At 43.7% G+C, this 18,770-nt stretch overlaps 1 protein-coding gene across 3 annotated transcripts in view; it reads right to left on the reverse strand.

Moving 5' to 3' along the window:
- The window catches only part of SIPA1 (signal-induced proliferation-associated 1), a 478,265-nt gene that overhangs the window by 256,702 nt on the left and 202,793 nt on the right, over positions 1-18,770 (reverse strand). For all 3 annotated transcript variants that reach the window (XM_073605152.1, XM_073605151.1, XM_073605154.1), the window contains 3 exons: positions 13,120-14,414; positions 12,878-13,002; positions 2,086-2,274 (listed from right to left, as the gene is read on the reverse strand). In XM_073605152.1, the coding sequence (XP_073461253.1) occupies positions 2,086-2,274; positions 12,878-13,002; positions 13,120-13,861 (1,056 nt within the window). In that variant the 5' untranslated portion in view covers positions 13,862-14,414. The remainder of the gene's footprint in view (positions 1-2,085; positions 2,275-12,877; positions 13,003-13,119; positions 14,415-18,770) is intronic.

Raw genomic sequence — 18,770 nt, forward strand, 5'->3', positions numbered from 1 at the left:
ATATACATCAAGGGATGTATCTGATTCTAGTCAGAAAGAATATTTTTTTTCCTCTTTAAGTAAACTGAATTTTGCTTCATAATATTTTGAAATCACCTTCTTACTTCCTGCAAATTTTTCATTCAATACACATCATTGGCTACTTCTGCTTCTGTTTTCTTCTAGGTGTGGGCGGGTGTGCTCGGTACACACGCAGTCCATCTGCTGCCAGATGCATTTCTACTGCACCTAATGAATGCTTTTAATTTAACAATATGGCTTTCAAAAAATGACCCTCCTTGTATGTTGCTACAGAGAGTAGTTTCATTTCACTCTGTCCTGCAGAAAAACAAAAGTGTCATATGCACACTATTTGTTTTTTTTTTGTTATTTTTTTTTCTTTATATAGTACAAGTACCATGCCTTAAATAAAGCTAATAATGCCCTTAATTATTTGAGGTACATATAAGTAAATGCTTAGCATTTTTGTTCACAGTAGATCGGTTTTTAATGTTGCAACTTTGAGACTTAATTTAAATAAATTGAATTTATGTTTTTTTTTGTTTTAATTAAAAAAACTGATGTCTACAAATTTCAGAAACCACAAATACTCTAACCTCCTTTAATGCTTGGTCATTCAGAACACCTGGTTTAGGTTATAGAATCCTGTCTATTGATGGCTGGATTTCTTATACAGCTAATCCCAGGCTCATACAGGCATTTATTATATAATAATGAAGAGGTTTACTGGCATTAGCATATGGCATGGAGAGAGGTAAAATCTAAGATTTCTTACATGCTTACAGTAGGTCCAATGCTGTGGGAACCCCTTTTTCTCTGATTTTGCAGCATGTAAGGTCACGTGATCAAGTCCTATTTTAGTTCCAAAATCTGAATTAAAAGCGTCAGTTACAAAAAAAAGAACATCAGCTATTTTTTTTCTAAAGGTTCCATTCTCAGTTACATACTGTAGAAGTGTAGGTCCACATTCAGCAATACTTGTTCAGACAACCACCAAACCACTTTTCACTACCCACAGGAAGCATAATGTCTAAATATTTTGCAAAGTAGCTGCTGCTTATGGAAACAAACTTGTAAACCTTTCAAGTAGAGCTAATTATACAATGAATAATTAACTCAAGATAATACTACAAATATTATACTTAACATGGCACAAGACTGTCACAAATAATTAGAACAGTTTTTATACCTGAAGTCAAATTACTGATAGATCAATTCTAATTGGTTGCTGAGTGTTACTGAATTTTTTTTTTGTCTTGTTAAATAAAGCTAATAATGTCCTTAATTTTTGAAGTACTTATAGGTAAACGCTTGGATTTTCTGTTTACCGTAACAGCAAACGTGGGTTGTAACCAAATTGAAGAATAACTCATAAAATGTCTTCATTTGATCATTTAATGACTTTTAGACAAAGAAAAGTGTAAGTTTGGCAGATAAATCCAGTATAGGAGCCAAATGAGGGAACATGCAGGCCCTAATTTCAATTCCAACAACTTTTAGTGGGAGTGATGAACTCCATATTGGACTGAGGTTAGCCAAGTGTCAGACAGAACTTTTATTAGCACACAAAACAATGCATTTTGTGGCTCGAATGTCATTATTTTGCCTATAAACACATGGATTGCTAAGATGTAAAACATAAAATTACAAAAACATAAATGCTAAACGATACAATGACATAGGTGATAAAATATAATGAGAAAAACCTGTAACCATGGTACAAAACAATTCAAATTCAACAATACAGTATGTAAATTAAATTGGGTAAGTGCTATCTTTGTCACTGTTGTTGCAAACTCTTGTTTCCTTGTGTAATGTATGATCTTTTGCTGACACTGTGTACTGACCAACAATAATAGTTAGTTTTGATATTAACTAGATATGTACATGCCTAATATATATACACAGGAAATATATTAAAAACCAAAACTTTGGTTTCACTTTGGATACTGTAGGGGATGGTTAAAATCCCTGTCAGGATTTTTTGCCATCTGTGTCCCACTGGTGAGATTTACCTTCAAATAAAAAAAATAATATTCATGGACAGCATTATATGAATTTAGCAATAAACAAATTATCACTTACCCCCTGTTCATCCAGTTTTAGCAGAGTTTCTGGTACTTTGGGAGAGTTTGATGCTAAGCGCAGACATTGCAAGTTCAATTCTGGTACAATGTACTCCAAAAGTTTTTTTGGGGATATAGCTCTGGAAGAGCTAGAACGAATGGATGAAGGAAAGGCTTCTTCTAGAATTGAACCCCGAAGTGTCTTCAACTTCAAATAGAAAAAGTTAGGGATAAAAATGAAAAAATAAACTACAAAAAGCTGAAAATGGATTTAACCAGAATGGAAAGGATTTATCAGAATAGGAAAATGGTAGATTAGGCAGTCTGATATTCTGAATAAATAAAACAGCAAAAATGTGCAATATTAGACCATGAAATGCTAACAGGATCTAGGATATTTTTTATTGCATATAATGTATGATTTAAAAAAATACATGCTTTGCCATCACCTGTTTTATTACTCTCTGAGAATATGCTGCATTATCATTGTAGGTGTTTTATTTTATCACCGTATATATGGCTGTATAAATAATATATATGGCTCTATTTACAATAGAGGAGTCAGTGGACCAGAGCCTTGGAGGTCAGGCTGTAGGGCATATTTTAAGAGATAAAACTAAGGAAAAAGGCATTGTTGAGTGCAAGCAGAGACCATGAGTTTCCTATTTTGTCTCCACACCTTTGGTACACCACCCCATTATTCAACTGGGCACACCAACAGCCAATAGTGAGGCACAGCACTGGAAACTGGAATAGCAGGGATGTGCTTATGTTCTAAATCTGTACTGAAGGTAAAGATTATGTTCTAAATTTAGAGTGGAGACAAAGCTTCTGGACGAGTGTGGCTTGGTCTTTCTGGAATATCCTATGGTACTTGCTATGTATTATGGAAAGTAATTTTTTAACAAGCTAATGTACCTTATTTAAAAAGTAGCTTGCCTTTCGTTTGTCTGTCTCTCCCATGTTTTCCTATGGATTTTCATTTTGTTCTGTATATATCCACTACCCTTACCTTTTTGCCAACAGATCTCTCTCTTTGTTTGTGTATAATATATCTTTTATATTAGGTACAGAGAAGAAATTTAAATATTTAATTTTAAACTATAATATTATTTACACAAATTAAAGTTTTAAAAAAGCTTCCTCTTTAACCCTAAAATAATAATGAAAATATAAAACTATTTTTAAGGCCATCTTTCAGCTCAATCTGATTTGTAAGTGAACAGTACTGAGGTGTTTACTTTTTTAAAAATATTCTCAAAGCAGTCAAAAAAAAGCTGATTGAACTACACACTATTATTTTAATGTTTTTAAATACAGATAACCGTTTTACTATGTGTTAGCCCTTAGTGTCTAATATTTGGCACCTAGCCCCAAGTAAGGTTTTATCCACACAAGCTGTGTTATCATACATTTTGCTGCCTTTTCAGGGCAAAAAAAATGCACAGGCATAAGAAACTACATTGTTTTATATAGGCCAAAAGTCTCCCATGGCACACTTTTGCTATTTTCCCTGTTTTGTGGTATTTAAATAAACTGAAAAGGGATCTTTCAAAAATACAATGCAATACACGTTAAAGTGGAGGTCCGCCCACCGCTGCAAAAATTCAAAGCCAGCAGCTGCACCTACTGCAGCTGCTGACTTTTAATAATCAGATACTTACCTGTCCTGGAGTCCATCGATGTCGGCACCGGAGCTGATGTTTCCATAAAGGGGTGTCATGACTAGAGGTTTTTTTTTCTGAATTCTGTCTTCCTTGCTTCCTTTACTTGCAATGACATTTACTAGTTGTGCAAGTCACTGGCAGTCCTGCACCTGTGGAGAACAATGCACAGTCACTTACACAAGCATGGCTTTACATTTGCTTGGCAGAGTACCTTCACTGGGTGACAATGCTGATAGCTCACCCACTCCATACATCCTTACATCCAATCAGCTACAGCCAGAGTGCAGGGTGACAGCCCTGCAGCAATTTCACTGTATTAGCAATAGCATTGTCCCCTTGAAAAATTCAGGATTCAAACAATGAACTGGTAGAATTAACAGGTATTTAAACTTTATTTTAAAATTTAAAAATTATATATAGTACTGTGCAAAAGTTTTAAGCAGGTGTGAAAAAATGCTGCAAATTAAAGTGGAGGTCAGTTGAAAAAAAAATATTAAAAGCCAGCAGCTACAAATACTGCAGCTGCTGACTTTTAATATATGGACACTTACCTGTCCAGGGAGCCTGCAATGTTGGCAGCCGAAGCCGATCCGTCCTTCGGCTCTCGGCTGCTGCCACCGCCATCCTCGGTAAGGGAATAAGGAAGTGAAGCCGTGCGGCTTCACTTCCTGGTTCCCTACTGCACATGCGTGAGTCGCGCTGTGCGTCCTCTCAGGTTCCTGCTGTGTTCTGTGTCTCACAGAATACAGCGGGTGAGGACAGGGTAGGCGCCGGAAGTGGCATAGGTCACCGCAAGCGCCGCGGTGAGCTATGCCAGGAAGTGGGAGCAAATACCTGTTTTAGACAGGTATCTGCTCCCTCCTCCCCCCGAAAGGTGCCAAATGTGACACCGGAGGGGGGGGAGGAATCCAAAAAGTGGTAGTTCCATTTTTGGGTGGAACTCCACTTTAAGAATGCTGTGTTAATAGTTTATTTTTAATAAATCAATATTTGGTGTATCAATATTCAATATTTGGTGTATCAGTATTTGGTATCAATATTCATTGCCTTCAAAACAGCATCAAGACTTCTATTCTAGGTGCACTTTCACACAGTTTTTGAAGGAACTCGACAGATAGGGTGTTCCAAGCATCTTAGAGAATTACCGTATTTTTTGGACCATAAGACACTTTTTTACTCGACAGATAGGGTGTTCCAAGCATCTTAGAGAATTACCGTATTTTTTGGACCATAAGACACTGTCTCTGCGTCTTATGGTGCGAATATACCACAGGCACCCCCGCCGCCTCCGTTGCTGGCACCGTCCCCCGCCACCACCGGCATTGCCCCCCCGCCACCGTTATCACCGCCTCGCGCTGCCGTTGTCACCGCCCCCGCCGCGGTCGCAATGCTAGTCCCAAAAGACAGACATCCCAGGCCCCCACGAGCGCCAGGCGATCTCCCGGCCTGAGACAGAGCAGCCCGAGCAGTGGCATAGGTCAGGCTGCATTTATGGCAATAGTTAGGCTGCATTAATGGTAATATTCAGGCTGCATTAATGGTAATATTCAGATTGCATTAATGGCAATATTCATGCTGCATTAATGGCAATAGTCAGGCTGCATATATGGCAATAGTCAGGCTGCATTTCTTTGACACAGGTCAGGCTGCATTTCATGGGCACTGGTAAATATTTTAGTACACCATTTGGTTCAGAATATTATTTTTCTTGTTTTCCTCCTCTAAAACCTAGGTGCGTCTTATGGTCAGGTGCGTCTTATGGAGCGAAAAATACGGTAACCACAGATCTTCAGTAGACTGAATATATTTATTGACATTGGCTGCATGTGTGGGGTCATTCTCCTGCTGCAGAATAAATTCAGGGTCAATCACATGCCTCCCTGATGGTATGGTATGATGAAATAATAGCTGCCTGTATTTCTTAGCATTGAGGGCACCATTGATCTTGACCAAATCTCCAACTTCATTTGCAGAAATGCAGCTCCAAACTTGCAAGAACCTCAACCATGCTTCACTGTTGCCCTCAAACACTCATTATTGTACTGCTCTCCAGCCCTTTGGTAAACAAACTGTCTCCTGCTACAGACAAATATTTCAGATTTTGACTCATCAGTCCAGAGCACCTGCTGCCATTTTTCTTCACCCCAGTTCCAATTTTGTTGGCATATTTGGCTGTAGCAGGTTGCAGTTTGTTCACCAAAGGGTTGGAGAGTGGTACAAAAATGAGTGTCTGCAGGCAACAGTGAAGCATGGTGGAGGCCCCTTGCAAGTAGGGATGAACTTCGAGTTCGAGTCAAACCCATGTTCGACTCGAACATCGCCTGTTCGGTTATTTGTCAAATTGCGAATGTTATGGGCCGTTCGCGCCAAATTTGAATTTGGCCCATCGCGGCCCATAATTCACTGCGGCATCGCAGTGCATTGCTGGCTGATGATTGGCCAAGCATGCACTATGACCCGCATGCTTGGCCAATCACAGCGCCGTCTGTACAGAGAGCCGTAATTGGCCAAAGCCAGGGTGGCTTTGGCCAATTATGGCTCAGGGGGTTTAGTACATGCCCCACAATATAAAAGGCTGCCTGCGTGGCGGCCTTGTGTAGTGTGTTGCGGCGGAGAGAGATAGACAGAGAGACAGTGTCATTTGATTTAAGTTAGAGTAGGCAGGCGAGTCAGTTTGCTGCACTTACAGTGTATTGTGTATATATGCATCCTAGGTGTTGGGTGTATTCAGTTTAGCTGGGTTCATTCCTTTTATTCTCTTCATAATATACTGACAGGCAGGCAGGTATTTTTACAGTATTTACAGTATTTACAGTTAGTGTACTGTGTCCTTTGCACAGTGTTCACCTAAAGCTACCTGAAGACAATTGCTGGTGTTCTTCTGATCCTATTAATACCACAGGTAGGCAGCTACAGTATTTACAGTTAGTGTACTGTGTCCTTTGCACAGTGTGCACCTAAAGCTACCTGAAGACAATTGCTGGTGTTCTTCTGATTCTATTAATACCACGGGTAGGCAGCTACAATATTTACAGTTAGTGTACTGTGTCCTCTGCACAGTGTGCACCTATAGCTACTTGAAGACAATTGCTGCTGTTCTGATCCTATTAATACCACAGGCAGGCAGCTGCAGTATTTACAGTTAGTGTACTGTGTCCTTTGCACAGTGTGCATCTAAAGCTACCTAAAGACAATTGCTGGTGTTCTCATACTAATAATAATACAGGCAGGCAGTTGATTCTGCTAGCTGCAGTATAATCAGTATATATATACATCCCAGCTTTGTGCAGCTACATCTCACTGCAGGCCATTAGTATGTCTGGAATGCCAACAAGGAGAGGCAGACAGTCACAAGCCAATAAGCAGGCTCTGTGTCTAGAGGCAACAGTGCTGGTCGTGGACACGGTGCATTCTCATCAGCACGTGGCCGTGGGACACGCTTGTCCTTTTTTTCAGCAGCTGGCCATGTTGAGCCACAACATGCTGAAGACTTGGTAAAGTGGATGACCAAGCCGTCCTCATCCTCCTCATCCTCTCTCACCCAGGCTCAGGGCACTTTGTCTGGCAAAGCAGCTGCCAACGCGGCCTCTTCCCTCGGCTCAATGGCATCAGTCTCTCCTTCCCTAGCCCCACCATGTCCTCCTGAGGAGTCCCCCGAACTGTTTGACCACAGTGCTGGGTACATGCTCCAGGAGGATGCCCAGCGTTTTGAAGGCTCCAATGATGGTACTCAGCTAGAGGAAGGCAGTAACATGAGCCCAGAGAGAGGGAGTGCCCAAGAAGGACAGCATTTTGGCAGTCATGTTCCCCCAGCTGCAGCATACTGCTAGGTTTGCTCCAGTGATGAGGAGGGAGGGGATGATGAGGAAGTCACTGACTCCACGTGGGTGCCTGATAAGAGAGAGGAGGAGGAGGCACATCTACAACGAGGCAGGATGCCCTCCAGGGGCCAGCTTAAGGGCAGCACACTGACTGCATCACACTGCAGAGCTCTGCATGTACAGGGCGCTGCTGTCTCTGCGCGTTATTCCAAAAGTTCTTTGGTGCTGACCTTTTTTGAGATGAGTGCATCAGATCGCACTGCTGCTATTTGCAACATATGTCTCAAGCGTATCTCGCGTGGCCAAAACATCACCCACTTGGGCACCACATGCGTGACCAGACATATGTCGACCTGCCATGCAGTTCGTTGGCAAGCGTACCTGAAAGACCCACATCAAAGAACAAAGCGGACCTCTCCTTGCTCCTCATCAGCTGGGATCTCCAACCCCACTATACCTTCAGTCCTCTCTGAAACCTGCACTGAGAGAAATGCAGGTGTAGAATTAGGTGTGTCACAGCCAAGTACTTGTGGGCAATCTGCTATCGGTACACCAACATCAGATTGTACTGCCCCAGCTGCTGCACCGCCGAAAGAAGTTCGCTCCCAGCCATCCACATGCCCAGCGGTTGAATGCTAGCTTGGCTGAATTGCTAGCACTTCAACTGCTGCCTTTTCAGTTGGTAGACTCTGCCCCTTTCCGTGAGTTTGTGGAATGTGCGGTTCCTCAGTGGCAGGTTCCCAAATGCCACTTTTTCTCACAGAAGGCGATTCCGGCTCTCTACCGGCATGTGGAAGGCAATGTCTTGGCCACGCTGGACAGGGCGGTCAGTGGTAAGGTGCATATTACCTCTGACTCATGGTCCAGCAGGCATGGACAGGGACGTTACCTATCTTTCACCGCACACTGGGTGACTCTTCTGGCAGCTGGGAAGGATGCAGGACAGTGTGCAGTAGTGTTGGAGGTTGTTCCGCCACCACGCCTCCAAAATTCTACTAGTGGTGATTCTACCACACCTCTCTCCTCTATCCCCTTCTCTTCTTCTTCCTCCATGGCCTCTTCCTGTGTTGATTTGTGCTCGGAACAGCGGTGCTACATATGCGTTCAAGGGGCTACGCAAGCACTCAGGCAAAAAGATGCCATGCGATGCTTGAGCTGGTGTGCTTGGGGGACAGAAGCCACACTGGGGCAGAGATTCTGTCAGCTCTGCAGGGGCAGGTTCAGAGGTGGTTGACGCCATGCCAGCTTAAGCCAGGAATGGTCGTTTGCGACAATGGCACCAACCTCCTCTCCGCCCTCAGACAGGGACAACTGACCCATGTGCCCTGTTTGGCTCACGTCCTTAACTTGGTGGTGCAGCGGTTCTTGGGCAGGTACCCAGGCTTACTGGATGTCCTGAGGCAGGCCAGGAAAGTCTGTGTGCATTTCCGCCAGTCATATAATGCCAGTGCTCTGCTGGCTGACCTCCAAAAGGAATTTAACCTGCCCAAGAACCGCCTAATCTGTGACATACCCACTAGGTGGAACTCAACCTTGGCCATGCTGCAGCGGCTGCACACACAGCAGAGGGCCATCAATGAGTACTTCCTTACCTCTCAAGGCCCCCTTTATCCAGACAGTGTTCCTGCGTGCCCCCCGATCACACAGGAAGAGGACGAGGAGAAGGATTGTGTCAGCATGGAGGTGGGGCCTAGCACTCAGCATCAGCAGCAGTCTTCAAGGGATCATTTACAGTCCGAAGAAACCATGGGCTTGTACGTGGCTGGGAGGAGGTGGCTGCGGTTTATGTCGTCCTTAGTGACCCAGAGAACTCTGGACCGAATGCCTCAGCAAACCTACGCTGCATGGCCTCGCTGATCCTGCAAAGCCTGCGGAAGGATCCTCGTATTCATGGTATCAGGGAGAGGGATCATTACTAGCTGGCAACCCTCCTTGATCCACGTTACAAGGGTAAAGTTGCGGACCTTATCTTGCCATCACAGAGGGAGCAGAGGATGAAACATCTTTGGGAGGCCTTGCAGAAAGGTCTGTGCAATGCGTCCCAGAGACTGGGAGGTTACAAATTCCTGTTCCTGGATAACATATTGCTGAGGCTTTGGTCAGTAAAAGGGGTGCAGGGGAGAAGGTGGCCATCTGACCGATTCGTTCAGACAATTTTTTAGTCTGCAGCCCCAAGGTATGATCGGTTCCAGCAACCATCGCCAGCGTCTGTTTTACATGGTGCAGGAATACCTAGGGGCAAGATCAGACTTGGACACCTTTCCCACCGAAAATCCTCTGGGTTACTGGGTCTTGAGGATGGATCACTGGCCAGAGCTTGCACAGTATGCAAGTGAGCTACTCCCGTCCTGCATCCATCGTTCTTTTGGAACGCACATTCAGTGCTGCTGGAGGCTTTGTAACCGATCACAGGGTGCGCTTGTCCACCAACTCGGTCGATCGACTGACCATTATAAAAATGAATCAGTCTTGGATCACCACCAGCTACCAAGCACCTGATACTGATGTAACTGAATATTTTTTTTTAAAAATGTCAGATCCCTTCAAGACTGCCTGTGCTGATGCTGAGTGACTATCCTGCTATGCTCAGTGACTATCCTCTTCCTCCTCAATGATCATGCTGATTCTGGGAGCCGCCACTAGTGGCTAAGGCCCAATTTTTCAGCCCCTGTTTAACAGGGGCATGTAATTACAATTTTTGATGCAATAATTTACAGCAGGGCTCATTCCTGCGCTCCAACTAGAGTAACTGTGAGGAATTACAGTGTTGTGGCACCAGCACCACCACCACAAAAGGCCCAATTTTTCTGCCCCCGTTCAACAGGTGCATGTAATTACAATTCTTGATATAATATTTCACAGCAGGGCCCTTTCCAGTGCCCACCAAGAGTAACTGTGAGGAATTACAGTGTTGTGGCACCAACACCACCAAAGGCCCAATTTTTCTGCCCCTGTTCAACAGGTCCATGTAATTACAATTCTTCATATAATATTTCACAGCAGGGCCCGTTCCAGTGCCCATCAAGAGTAACTGTGAGGACTTACAGTGTTGTGGCACCAGCACCACCACCACCACCAAAGGCCCAATTTTTCTACCACTCTTCAACAATGGCATGTAATTACAATTCTTAATATAATAGTTCACAGCAGGGCGTTCCAGCGCCCACCAAGAGTAACTGTGAGGGCTTACAGTGTTGTGGCAACACCAACACCTAAGGCCCAAATTTCTGCAGAGTATATAGGGCAGGCCCCTACTTTCAAACATCCAACTTACAAAAGACTCCTACTTGCAAACGGAAGGAGGCAACGGGAAGTGAGATGAAATCTACCCCTAGGAAGGGAAATTCTCTCCTGTAAGGGCTCTTTCACACGAATGATCCGTTCAGGTCCGCCTGTCAGTTTTTTAGGCGAACCTGAATGGACCCTTAATAGACCTCTATGGAGCGTCGGATGTCAGCGGTGACATGTCCGCTGACATCCGACTCGCTCCGATCCGAAAAAGTGTAACGGAGGAAAAACCTACTTTTCCATCCGTTTGCGGATCGGATCGGGTGACAACGGACTCTACGGTCCGTCATCATCTGATCCCCCATAGGGGAGAGCGGCGCTCTGACAGGTCTGTCCCTGCACAGTGTCCTAAGATGGACCTGTCATCTGCCTGCTCAGCGGGGATTGACGGAGCGATCCCCCTCTGAGCAGAGCGGGCTCCGTACACCGACACGTCCGTGTGAAAGAGCCTTAAGAATTGAAATGGGAAAAACATGTCTCCTCTCCACTGATGCTTTATCACCAATCCTTGTTTCACTAAAAAACCCAAATTTTCAAAAAACATTTGTCATTGGGACAGAAAGTGAGGTGAAGAGGTGCACAGACAGCAAAACAAATGTTACAGGGGTGATAACCCTTCCCCATGTTTTCCAAAAAGCTTAAAAATAGATTTTTTGGCTGGAGCTACACTTTAAAAATGTACCAGTTGTAAATTACAAACAGATTCTACTTAACAACAAACCTACAGTCCCTGTCTTGTTTGCACCGTCTGTATACTGCTGTTCAGAGTATGGAGGGCCTGGGGGCCTCACGCCTTTCCTTTTTTTAATTTGGGTGTGGGGTTCCCCTTAATATCCGTACAAGACCCAAAGGGGCTGGTAATGGGCTGGGGGGGTACCCATGTCATTTTTCTCAATGATTTTCATCCATATTGCCAGGACCAGACATTACATTAAAGCCGCAAGCAGTTTTAAATGACTTTTTTTCCTTTAGAAATGACATCTTGTGCAGGGACAGTTCTAAACACGGGAAACACGTGCCACTTAACAGGCATACTATAGACTCCCCCCAGGTATGATATTTAAAGAAATATTTCACTTTTTTTCACTTTAAGCATCATTAAAATCACTGCTCCTGAAAAAACGGCCGTTTTTAAAACTTTTTTTTTGCATTGATACATTTCCCCTGGGGCAGGAACCGGGTCCCCAAACCCTTTTTAGGACAATAACTTGCATATTAGCCTTTAAAATTAGCACTTTTGATTTTGAACGCTCGAGTCCCATAGACTTTAATGGGGTTCTAAAGTTTGCGCAAACTTTCGGTCCGTTCGCAGGTTATGGTGCGAACCGAACCGGGGGGTGTTCGGCTCATCCCTACTTGCAAATATGGGGCTGCATTTCTGCAAATGGAGTTGGATATTTGGTCAGGATCAATGATATCCTCAATGCTGAGAAATTCAGGTAGATACTTATCCATCATGCCATACCATCAGGGAGGTCTGTTGGCCCCAAATTTATTCTGCAGTAGGACAACAGCCCAAAACATACAGCCAATGTCATTAAGAACTATCTTCAGTGTAAAAAAGAACAAGGAGTCATGAAAGTGATGGTTTGGCCCCCACAGAGCCCTGATCTCAATATCATCGAGTCTGTCTGGGATTACATGTAGAGACAGAACAATCTGAGTCAGCTTACATCCATAGAAGATGTTTGGAGCAGCCTTCCTGTCCAGTTCCTTCAAAAACTGTGTGTAGGTGTACCTAGAAGAATTTATGCTATTTTGAAGGCAAAGTGTGGTCACACCAAATACTGATTTGAGTTAGATTTCTCTTTTACTTTCCATTTTATCAATTGATATAAATAAATAAACGTTTAACACTATTTCTGGAAGCATTCTTAATTGACAGCATTTTTTCACACCTGTCTAAAACTTTTGCACAGTATTGTATATGTAGTATAATTTTCATTGACCACAGCATATATGTAATTTTGACTTTTGACCATATTTCTAACTTTAATATATATTTAAAAAAAACTTAACAAAATGCTTTCATTACCTCAGTTGTTCGAAAAATAATTCTATAATTATACTGTATGCCTTGCACGCCATCTCTTTCATCACGTCTCAAACTTATGGCCACAGGCCCGAGCCTCTCATCAACTCCAAAAAAATTCTGATGTTCTTGTAAAAACAAAGCAGCAAAAGGTAAGTTACTCAAGAGTGCAGAGAAACACAACAGAAGAATACTCAAAACAGTGGCCTCTGAAAAAGATTAGAAATAGTTAAAATATCACTAACCTTTGCCATAAAAATACTTTCGATAATATAGTGCACCCAGATCTTGATATTCAACAAAGTAGCTGCAATCTCTCAACCTTTCTCTTGCTTCTTCTAACACAGATACAGCTGCATTGGGCCCCCTGACTGGACAATTGATAAGTGGAGAATTTAATGAAAAGAGAGAACAAAAGTCCCATCCTTGATCTTTTTGGCCTTCTTTCTCTTCCCCTCCAAATTCATTGCGGAAATATGGGCAGCTAAGTAATAGCTCGTTGTCTTTTCCATCTCCAGAATCACCTGGATCTTCAGGGGATGACAAAGATCTCCTGGGTGATGAAGTACAAGTTCTGAGCTGAGAAGCAGCAGAAGCACCACTTCTTACATTCTTTTTTCCTTCAGATTCCCTCCTTTTGAAGGGATCAAACAATATACTCTGAATGTCATGATGAGCAAAACTTTTGGGACGTGGAGCTACAGGATCTCCTTCAGGTGGTTTTTCTTTTACCTCTAGGGCCACTGGCCCTTGGCTGTTTGCTGCCAGCCCAAGCAGTATGAAAGGATCTTTAAAACGTGGGGCAGATGGGCTTGAAATCCCTTTATCCCGAGGGTTATACTCTGACTCTGAAAGGGAATGTGCTCCACCGTTATGCCTGCTATTCCCTGAGGTAATTAGTGACTTAGCCTCATGAGGACTCTTGTGAGGAGATGATTGGGATGGTAGTTGGCGCAGTTTACGCACAAAGAGGTCATCGGACTGCATCGCATTAGAAACGACTCATTGATAATGTATGAAAGGTATTCTGTTGCTTGAACCTTCTTGATATATTAATATTAGGAGTATTTCTTTATTCTGTTCTTCTTTAGACCGGATTCAGTTTCTTCCTAAGTGCATTTTTTTAACATTTAGCTGCCTGATAGTGATGTAAGTCAACATTTACATTTTAATTATTTTAACTTTTTTCTTCCCGTAACAGTAAAATTGTTTACTGTCATTTGGTGATATTTATACTTCCTTTCTCAGAAAGTATTCATATACATGTTTTTTTGTGTTTTTATTTCTTTTTCTTTTTTTATATTAATATTCTCCTCCACTTCTTTAGCTGCCTTGGGCTTTCTTAGAGTTGTTATGGAGCTTAATTATGCTTTTTTTGATTACTTGGAGTGCTGCTTTTCACATTCTTTTCTTGTTAAAGATTTGCTTTCCTTATGTGCTTTATAATCCATTATGTTTTCCATGCTACAAAAATTGGAGAAAGTTATTCTTTTGTCATCCAACCACATTCAAGTAAGATGTCCGCACAGCTGCTTTAGGCCTGTAGAAATCACAAAGAGAAAAAAACGGAAAATTTATATCAAATACTTATCGTAATTTTCCTTTCCTGATAGGCTCCATGGCAGCATATGTGTGGGTTAGCCCCACCTCCATAACTACCCAATAGGACCCCTCTCCCATAAATCTTTGCTCTAGGCTGCTATCCATGTTCCGTAACTAGCCTACTCCAGACATTTGGCAGGGGACTCCTGCTGCCATGGAGCCTATCAGGGGAAAATTATGGTAAGTATCTGATATATATTTTCCGTTTTCCTGACAGGCTCCATGGCAGCATACGTGTGGGAAATAATTCGCCAAACACACGCGGGTGGGCAAAATGTTCAGCAAAGAAACCAAACTTATTTAACATTGTCAACCGACAATACTTGTAAACCAAAATTAATGGATCAGAGCAGCTGGTTCAACACAGTAATGAGAGACAAATGTGTTGATAGAAGACCAAGAGGTCGTTCTACAAATGATTTCAGGCGCGACATGCCTAGAAGCTGCCCAAGAAGTCGAGATACTCTGGGTCGAATGAGCTGTCACTGCCTCAGGAGGAGCCAACCCCCTTGTCCTGTATGCCCTCTGAATGGTCTGTACAATCCAGGAAGAAATTGATCTGACCGAAGCTCGCATTCCTTTGTTTTTACCATGGAGAAGGATGAAGAGAAACTCTGTTTGTCTGAAAGGAGCCGTAACCTCCAGGTATTATTTTAGAGTGTGGCCTACGTCAAGAGGATGAACATCTTGATTGTCTGTTGTTTTAAAAGTAGGAAGTACAATCTCTTGGTTTTCATGGAAGACTGAGGTCACTTTAGGGTTTGACCCTAACATGGGTATCAACACTGCTCTGTCTGGGAAAAAGGTCAGAAAAGGTTCCTCTGAACCTAAATTTCTAATTTCTGAAACTCTTTTGGCCGAAGTCACAGCTACCAGGAAAGTAGTCTTGAGCGTGAGGTCTCTTGTGGAAAGAGGTGTGTCAGGATCTGATCCGAGATTGGAGAGAAAATCCAAAACAAGAGGGAGGTCCCATTTGGGAACCTCAGTCTTCTTTGAGGTCTAAGCCTGATGGCTCCTTTAAAGAACTGACAGACCAGAGAATGATTTGCCTATGAGACTCCTGTGAAGGCCGAGATGGCTGATGCTTGTACTCTTAGTGAGCTGACTGCTAGAGACAGGTCAAGTCCTGATTGAAGAAAACTCAGTATGTCTTTACTGCTGGAGAGTTACAAGGATTCGACCTGGAAGACATATGATCAGTGAATCTGGACCATATACGCTCATATACTCTATTAGTACTTAGTACTTAGTTACTTTTCCTTCTGGCACTGAGAAGGGTTGGAATAGCTTCTTCAGAACAACCTAGAGCTTCGAGCCTTCCCCTCTCAAGAACCACACCCTGAGGTGTAGGCAGGATGGACACGGGTGTAACGTTGTGCCTTGAGACAGTAGATCCGGCTTGAGAGGTAGGGGAACTGGGTCTTGATAGCTGTGGAGTGATAACAGAGGGAACCAAGGCCTGTTGGGCCAGAAAGGAATCGCTGCAATGATTTCCACCTTCTCTGTTCTGAGCATCCGGAGAAATTGAAGAATCACCGGTACCGGAGGGAAGGCATAGGCCTTCTGAAACCTCCACTGATCTGACAGAGCATCTGTCCCATATGCCTTAGGGTCTCTGAACCTCGAATAATATTTGGGCATTTTGTGATTGCATGGGGAAGCAAACAGATCGACCTCTGGAGATACTCCCAGAGTCAGAAGCCACTCAAACACCTCTTTGTGGAGAGACTACTCGTTGTCCATTTGAACACGACATAGAAAGTCCGCTTACACATTCTGAATCCCTGGAATGTAAACCGCAGAGATGTTGGACAAGTTCTTCTGAGCCCAGCTCATTATTGGCTCCACTTCCTGTATCAGGGACCAGCTGTGAGTTCCACCTTGCTTCCTTGTGTAAGCCACCGCGGTTGTATTGTTCAACCTTAACATTACTAATGAAATCATTATTAGATGGCGAAATGACAGGAGTGCCTGCAAGGCGGCCCTCAGCTCGAGTATGTTGGAGACAATCCCCTGAGAAGGGGAATTCCATCTGCCCTGAGCCATTTCCGAAAAGCAGTGAGCGCCCCATTCCCGATTGCTGGCATCCGATGTTATCGTGACCCATGAGATGGGAATGATTGAATGGTGATAGCGCAGATTTTTCCCTTGAAGCCACCAAAGAAGAGACGTTCTCATGGTTGGAGTAAGGTGTATGCGCTGGGTTTGGCTGGAAGAATCCCATTGTTGAAGTAACCCTTTTTGGAAGGGCCATGTATGCCATTGGGCCCACTTCACCATAGGAATGGTGGCTGTCATTGTGCCAATTACTTTCAGGCATTGGAGAGCGGAGAGGTGAGATGACGCAGGGGCTGCGTGTATTCTGTCTCGAATCACTACAATCTTCTCTTCTGGAAGGGAGATGGTGCTTTCCACTGTGTTGAAGTGAGCCCCTAGAAACACAAGGGATTGTGTTGGCTCTAGATGGCTCTTCTCTAAATTCAGGAGCCACCCAAATTCTTGCAGGGTGGAAATGACTAAGCTCCTGTGCTCTAAAAGTTGACCTTTGTTCTGAGCTAGGAGAAGTAGGTCGTCTAGATAGTGGTGGAGAGGAACCCCTTTGACACGAAGAAGAGCCACAATAGATAATAGGACCTTGGAAAAGACCCGAGGTGACATCGTTAGACCGAAGGGTAGACACGTGAATTGCAGATGCTGGACGCCTACCGCAAAGCGGAGGAATTGTTGAAAGTCCATTGCTACTGGTACGTGGAAGTAGGCATCTTTTAGATAGATTGAAATTAACCAGTCTCCCAGATGTACTGACTGTTGAATTGTAAGTAAGGATTCCATTTTGAATTTTTCCTTCCGGATAAAGGAATTGAGATGGGTTAAGTCTATGACTGGTCTCCATGTGCCATTTTTCTTTTGTATCATGAACAGAGGAGAATACGTGCCTTTGCCTCGTTCGTCTTCTGGAACAGGGATAGCTGCGCCTTGATCCAATAAACAATTCACGTAAGTTAACAGGACCTGCTTTTTCTCTTCTGAACCTGGAAGAGTTGTAGGAACAAATCTGAGTTTGGAGTGTTGTTGAAGGCCCACTTGTGACCAGAGGAGACCGTCTTGACGGTCCAGTAATCCCGGATTGAGGCCGCCCAGACATGCCTGAAGTGGAGAAGACGAGCCCCCACCTGGCATGCCTAAGCGGGCCCAATCTCAAAAGGACTTAGTGGAGTCCTGGTTGCCAGAGGAACCATCGTTTGTGGGTTTTTTGAAAGAGGACTGCCTGGATTTCCAGGACCTTGAAAACTCCCGACCAGGCCTGTAGCTGCGCGCTTCCCTAGCGCAATCAGAATTTTGCCTTCTAGGAAAAGAGCATTTCTGATTTTGTAGGCGTCAGTCTTGAGGGAGGAAACCAGACTTACCACCTGTGGCCCGGGTTATGGCACTATTAAGCTTGTTGCCAAATAGCGAAGTTCCCTCAAAGGGAATTCGGCACCAAGCTTGTTTGGAAGCCGGATCCGCCAACCATGCATGGAGCCATAAAGCACGACGTGCTGAAACAGCCGCCAACGTAACCCGGGACATCAGGCGGATGACATCAGTAGAGGCCTCCCCAGCCTGATCTCCTGGATAGGAGAATCTTTAGCCGTTTCAACAGAGATACTTAGGAACTCATCCACATTATCAGACCAAGATTCTATAGCTTTGAATACTGCAGCTATCGCAAGTACTGGCTTGCATGCCATTCCTGATGTCAGGTAAATCCTTTTTATATCTGAATCAATCCATCTTTCCAAGGGATCTTTAAAAGATACAGTGTCTTCTAAGGGAAGAGTTACATATCTTACTAGTCTCGTAAGTGCTGCATCCACCAAAGGAGCTGACCGCAAAGTGTTTTACTTCCTCTTCCTTAAAAGAATACAGTTTCAAGACTTTTGATTGCATGGAACTCTTTTTGTCCATCTTGCTCCATTCATCAGATATGATGTCACCCAGCTCAGAGAGAAAAGGAAAATATTGTCGCTCCTTATTGAGCTGCTTGAAAAACTTTCTCTGTTTTGGGGGGGAAGTAACAGGGTCTTCCCACTTCAGAGCCTCTCTTACTGCTTTCACCAAGGAAGGGACTAAAGCATATTCAAACCCCATTCCAGGATCTTCCAGATCCGATTTGCTGTCTAAGATAGGAGCGGAGTGGCGACTTGGCTGGGAAGATTCCCATGTCTTGTGTAATAAACCTTCTCCCACTGGAGGGCATAATGGGTCTGATGGGGAATCACGGGGCCGTCAAGCCTCTCTTTCCTGTAGAGAT

The sequence above is a fragment of the Aquarana catesbeiana genome, linkage group LG11 (assembly GCF_042186555.1).
Source record: "Aquarana catesbeiana isolate 2022-GZ linkage group LG11, ASM4218655v1, whole genome shotgun sequence".
In the NCBI taxonomy this organism is placed as follows: domain Eukaryota; kingdom Metazoa; phylum Chordata; class Amphibia; order Anura; family Ranidae; genus Aquarana; species Aquarana catesbeiana.